The sequence below is a fragment of the Neofelis nebulosa genome, chromosome 8, assembly GCF_028018385.1.
Source record: "Neofelis nebulosa isolate mNeoNeb1 chromosome 8, mNeoNeb1.pri, whole genome shotgun sequence".
Lineage (NCBI taxonomy): Eukaryota > Metazoa > Chordata > Mammalia > Carnivora > Felidae > Neofelis > Neofelis nebulosa.
The window spans coordinates 100,450,711-100,457,165 of NC_080789.1; the positions used below are offsets into that span (position 1 = coordinate 100,450,711).

The 6,455-nt window shown below is 37.6% G+C and overlaps 1 protein-coding gene across 4 annotated transcripts in view; it reads left to right on the plus strand.

Moving 5' to 3' along the window:
- Window positions 1-5,688, plus strand: part of CLEC4A (C-type lectin domain family 4 member A) — a 39,533-nt gene extending 33,845 nt beyond the window's left edge. For all 4 annotated transcript variants that reach the window (XM_058743795.1, XM_058743798.1, XM_058743796.1 and 1 more), the window contains 3 exons: window positions 90-241; window positions 1,587-1,702; window positions 2,733-5,688. In XM_058743795.1, coding sequence (XP_058599778.1) covers window positions 90-241; window positions 1,587-1,702; window positions 2,733-2,880 — 416 coding nt within the window. In that variant the 3' untranslated portion in view covers window positions 2,881-5,688. The remainder of the gene's footprint in view (window positions 1-89; window positions 242-1,586; window positions 1,703-2,732) is intronic.
- The last annotated feature ends 767 nt before the right edge of the window (window positions 5,689-6,455 follow it).

The following is a 6,455-nucleotide window of genomic DNA, read 5'->3' on the forward strand; positions in this document are numbered from 1 at the left end:
GGGGTCTTCCTTGGTCCTTCAGTTTAATGATACACACACTTAAAATTTTTCTTTTATATTGGACATCTATGGCCTTTCTGTCAATACAGGGAAAGATTGGAGCTGCTGCCCAAAGGATTGGAAGCCATTTAGTTCCAACTGCTACTTTATTTCTAATACAGTAAGAAATTGGACGGAGAGTGAGAAGAACTGCTCAGCAATGAAGGCTCACCTGCTGGTGATCAAAACCAAGGACGAGCAGGTGCTTTCTAATAGATGGTGGAACCAGGAGTCCCATCTGGTTGTTGTTTACCTCTCTTGTCTCAGGAGGAGGTTTTCACTGTTTTGGGATATTGGTGGTGTGGCAGAAGGCTTTTAGTATAATTGATAAGAAAGGCTACCTAAGCCATCACGTGCTACACCTTCGTCCTGTTTCCATAAAACGAATCTCTCCCAAAATAAATTGGGGCATTTCAAATATAATATGTGGGCTTGGAGTGGAAGGATGAAAATGTCTTAGCCTGAAATACTAGTTTATTCTTTCAACCTGTAAATATTTTAGAAAGTAGTAACTATTTCATGGAGAAGGGGTATTATATCAAATAGAGAAACAGAGTTCGGTCACGAAGAGTCACGGTCAACAATCAGAAATGAATGAAGTTGAAGAAGTTATGAAAGGAGAATGATTTAATCTGCAAAAATTTTCTAATGCATGATTTTGAAGAACACTACTTAAGTGGAGAAGGGAAGTGAATCTGAGATGAGAATTCATTATGGTCGTGGATAGAAATGGCTTCCATTTATATTGAACATCGCTATGTTCTAAATGTTTATATCCCCACCAAACTTCATATGGTGAAATCTTAACCCCCTGAGATGGTGGTATTTGGAGGTAGGGTCTTTGAGAGGGGTTTAGGTAATGAGGGTGGAACCCTCATGAATGGAATTCATGTTCTTATAAAATAGTTCCCTTGCCCCTTCTGTCGTGTGGATACGCAGTGAGAAAAAGCTGTCTATGGATGAGGAGGAGGGCCTCTACCTGACCTTGCTAGTACCCTCATCTGCGGTTTCCAACATCCAGAATTGTGAGAAGGAAATTTCTGTGGTTTATAAGCTACCCAATCTGGGGTATGTTGTTATAGCAGCCTGAGCAGACCAAGACAAACGTCATGGTCACAAGTGTTATCTTTGATCTTGTACTGCTCAGCCAGAGAAGACTGCGGCTCCTGGGCAGGGGCCCCATGTGGCTCTTCCTGGATCCTTTCTTTTTCTTGTCTTCTCTCTAAGGCTACTGTAAAGAACTTAGTTCTACCTGAATACTTTATTTATTTATTTTTTTTTTAAATTTTTTTTTCAACGTTTTTTATTTATTTTTGGGACAGAGAGAGACAGAGCATGAACGGGGGAGGGGCAGAGAGAGAGGGAGACACAGAATCAGAAACAGGCTCCAGGCTCCGAGCCATCAGCCCAGAGCCCGATGCGGGGCTCGAACTCACGGACCGCGAGATCGTGACCTGGCTGAAGTCGGACGCTTAACCGACTGCGCCACCCAGGCGCCCCTACCTGAATACTTTAAAGGCTATAACTCCTTTCTTTTCTTCCCTTAGGATTTTATCATCCAGAACGTGGATACGTCTCCTGCTTATTATATAGGGCTGTCAGACCCAAAGGGAAAAAGAGATTGGCAATGGGTTGATCAGACACCCTACAATGAAAGTGTCACGTGAGTACAGAATTCGATACAGGAATCCCGGGCCCTGGATCATGCACGGATTTTAGAATGTTCCAACTATTAGCTATGAAAATAAAATAGCTCACTCTTAACTCTTGAGCACTAGGTTTAAATAATTTTATTTATTATCTCATATATAATCATCACAAGAACTCTGTGAGGCACACGTTATTATTTTTCCCACTGTAGATTTGAGGAAATTGAGTTTAGAGAGTTTAGACAGCTCAACAAAGGTTATCCAACAGTGGCGACAGTGATCCTCAAATCCAGCTCTATTTGACATCAAAGTCTGTACTTTTAACTACTACATTATATCTCTAAATATAACAAAAATTTATGTCAGTTAAGGTCATGGCCAGTTATTGACTTAATATTTCTCATAAAGCAAATAAGCTAAATTGTGATACTTATAATATCTCATATTCATGTAGGTCTTTTAAAACTCTTAAATCCTTTAGTGCATTTTAGGGTAATACTACCTTTGATCCTCATATCATAAAGGAATATGACTCTAGTCTCTATTTTTTAGATATGGAAATCAGGAAAATGAAATTATATGTCCAAGATAACAGGGATGTTAGCAGATTTAGGGATCTTAACTAGTTCTTCAGACACCAAAAGCAATATATATTTAAAAAAAGGAAACACACTACAGTGATATTTGGGACTGGGATGAAATCTTTTTTTTTTTTTTTTTTTTCCTTCATCATTTAAGGGAGCTTATGGACTGGTAGTCCCCTGGGAACAAGACATAATGATGGACAAATAGAAGGGCTATCTGCTAGGAGAACGTTTAATGAAATGAAATGACACAATATTGGGTGATGCACACACCGTTTCTGAGGGAAATGTCAGAGTTTCAGGCGGAGGAGAACCTGCATGAGAAATGGAGAAGGAATGATTTGGGCATATCCACCCTTGACATCCACACAGTTCAACCTCAGCCCCCTTCCTCACTGTCTCTAACCCTTTTCAAAGCCTTGTGTGGAGAAACAACCTCATCCATTTTTTTCCCTTTCAGATTTTGGCACTCAAGTGAACCCAGTAATCTTAATGAGCGTTGTGTTATATTACATTTTCGTCATCAACTGAGAGAATGGGGCTGGAATGATGTTCTTTGTAATGAAGATCACAAGTCACTTTGCAAGATGACGAAGATCTACTTATGAATGGGACATTCTGCATGAACATGTGGTTGAATTGGAACCCGCCATTTATAGAGATAGCTAATTTGCTCTTTTTATTCATGTGTAAATCTTGTGGAAGGAAGCTCCATAGAAGTTTTCCATTGGCTGTCACCTTTTCCATTTATGAGAGAATCAGTATACGCATTCATTCATTTCTTCCTTCTCCATGTGCAGAGATCATATTTCTGCAGACACATGGAGGAAGCATGAGCCTCCTTTCCTAATTTTAAGGAGTTAGGCATTGACGTAATTGTATATGATATTGGTATGATTATATGATGGGTTCCTCTCTCTGTCTGGATTTTTTTTTTTTTTCCACGAGAGTGATCAAAAGCAGAATAATCCCAACTATTACTTTCCATTTCTCTCAGACATTTATCAGCTTTAACTGAAGCATGTTATGTGCCAGTTGGAATATGATACACATCAATAGAATTTAGTTTCTGGCTTTGGCCCAGTAGACCATTTGGGATTCTTAGCATTCTCTGCTCATTCTTGGACTGTCACTTAACATCAGGGTGCACTCAGAGGGAAATCAAAAACAACATTAGAGATTTAGAAGTTATTATTAGTGAGTTGACATAGATGTATAATCATTAGGTAGTCTGATAGTTTTTGGTTTTTTTTTCCTTAAGTTTTATAGTTTCTGTGTGTAGATTGCCACTCAAAATGGCTCCTGGTTTATTTGTATTCCCTTTTGCACTGAATTTTTACAGATCATTTTATTTCAACTACAACATAAAATAGATTTATAATGAAGCCTGTTATTCATTGCTTTCATATGCTAATTATAATTGATCATAGTAAAGCTGATTCTAGCCATGGCTATCCAAGTATGACTTCTTGAGATTATGCCCCGATTATCTTGATACAACTGAGTAATTACATTTGCCACTCATTTCCTGACTGTATCTAAAAAGGAGTTGTTTTTATACAGGTCTGATCTTATCCATAGTATGTAGAACTTACCAGTTTACTCCTCGGAGAGCAACTTACAATCATGGAAGAATTCCAGGGAAGCTTTATTGACAAAGAGTTTTCCTCACTATTATTTCAATAATAAGGGGTTGGAATGAAGAGCAAAAAGAACCACTTTACGAAATGCTTTTGATTTTCAGAATAGAGGGTGTGCTTGAACTGGAGTGCAAGGAGAGTGGTGACATTAGTCATTGCTGGAACTTTCTCTGATCTCCACCTTATATCTTATGAATGTGGTTCAGATCCTATTTTCTTTAATTTTCCATAAAGCACCACTAAATCAAGATTGTGGGTAACAGAGTTTATGTAAGATTTGTGTTTAAAGAGTGATATTAAAGTGAAGAGGCATCCAGCTGACTTCAAATCAGTGGACAGAATTTTGAAAAATAAAGTTGCTTTAAGCCACTAAAGTTTTGGGGTGGTTTATTATTTAGCAATGTATACCTGAAACACCTGTGAATTACATTGCGGATTTGAACCAGATTCTGCAAAATAATGAAACATATTCAATCACATTGGTGTCTCTGAAAAGATTGACAGTTTTTGGGTTTTTCTTGTGGGTTTTTTGGGGGAGAATATCTCGAGAACTGGTGGGCACTGCCTTTTTTGCTGTGACTCTCAGCCATTCTGTGCTTCTAGTAACCCACCCTCAAACTCGAGCCATTTGTGAAAGCAATTTTTAAAAAAATTTTTAAATGATTATTTATTTTTGAGAGAGAGAGAGACAGAGTGTGAGCAGGGGAGGGTCAGAGAGAGGGGAACACAGAATCTGGAACAGGCTCCAGGCTTTGAGCTGTCAGCACAGAGTCTGACACGGGGCTCAAACCCACCAACTGGAAGATCATTACCTGAGCTGAAGCCAGACGTTTAACTGACTGAGCCACCCAGGTGCCCCAAAAGATTGACAGTTTTAAAGTGAGAGTAGGTTAATTTTATCATTAAGTGAATAAAATGCAAAATTAAAGTGTTTGTTTTTTATACAATTTAATTCTTACTCTTGTGTTGTGGGCATATTATATTACATCAGAGGTATGTGGTTCTTAAAGTTCAGTATATTAAGTGTGCATATATAATTTTTTTCAAATATTAAGTATGAGCAAACAAAAATTGTTTTCAGACCACTATTCTAGAAGATGGATTTGAAAATGCTTGATTGAAGTTTAGGTAATTGTTCCATCTGAGGTAAAAGAAAAAGAAAAATACAAGCTACAAACAAAACTATTTGAAGAAAGTTGTGTTTATGTTGGTTTATTAAGAAGATACATTTAAACCTATGGATGAAATATACTTAGAATTTTAGTATCTATATTCATTTTTATGTTGCTATTAAAAACAAACATATAAATAAATAAATAAATCTACCAACACCTAAAGCCCTTTTAGTCAACCTGCCACTTAGTAAATGGAAAAGGAAGCAGAAGCTGTGGAATATTCAGTACTGGGGAAAATACTTTTGCTCAGTGGAGTTAAAATGATCAGCCTGGATGATTTTTCTGAAGCTGGGCATCTGCTGACACATGACAAACCCTTCTGAGCCTGTTAATATTCATTTTGTCTTGATGATAATACTGAAACATGAATTAATAATAGTTTTGTCTTTGCCAATATGGAAATCATCAATGGTACCCACCTTGTCAGAGATGAATTCAGTGACTCAGGCGGGGAAAAAATAATGTCACAATTCAAATGTATTAAGCCATATGTTCAGTATGTGTTTAATTAAATCAACCACATTTTCTCTACACAATGGAATGCTCTGCATTAGTTAAAATTGTTGCAAATGGAAGCACATAATAAAGAACCAGTAGTTAGAACTGTGGTGCATATTGTTGGTCTATACGTTTTCCTTAGAAGCAAAACTTTGATTTTCTTTACAGAGAGTCATTTTCTTTCATGCAGCCCAGGTGACCTCACTTTCAGCTCTGTGAATGGATACTGATTAACTCAAGGCAATCAAAATAATCACCCTAGTGGCTGGTTTAGGAATAGCACACATTGCAAGGTAATCCAGTGAATCCCCTCCCCTTGTTCTCCAATGAATCCGGGAGCTAATCTCCCTCTCCCAAAGAATGTGAACAGAGAAGTATGTAGCCTGCCTGCTATTAATAGTCATTCTATCACCATGTGGGGAACTAGCTTTAGAACTGCAGAAACACCATGGGGTAGGACAATGGAAAGAATCTGGTTTCTTAAGGGTATTGTTGAGCCACTGAATCAACTATTCCTGAAGCATATTCTACTCTGAATTTTTAATCAAAACTAGTAAGTTTTCTCATTTAAGTCTGACTGAGTCATGACCGATATAAAATAGTATATTTTTAATTGACCTAACCTTATTGGGATTCAGTCGTCTAAGGAAAGAAGCTAACGTTTTTAGAGCACAGTTCCGTGAGTTTTGTTTGTTTTAGATTCCATTTATGAGTAGAATCACATGGTATTTGCCTTTCTCACTCTGACTTATTTCACCTAGCATAATACCTTCTAGGTCCATCCATGTGGTCTCAAATGGTATGATCTCATTTTTTTAATGGCTGCATAATATTCCAGCGTGTGTGTATGCCACATTGTCCCTATCCATT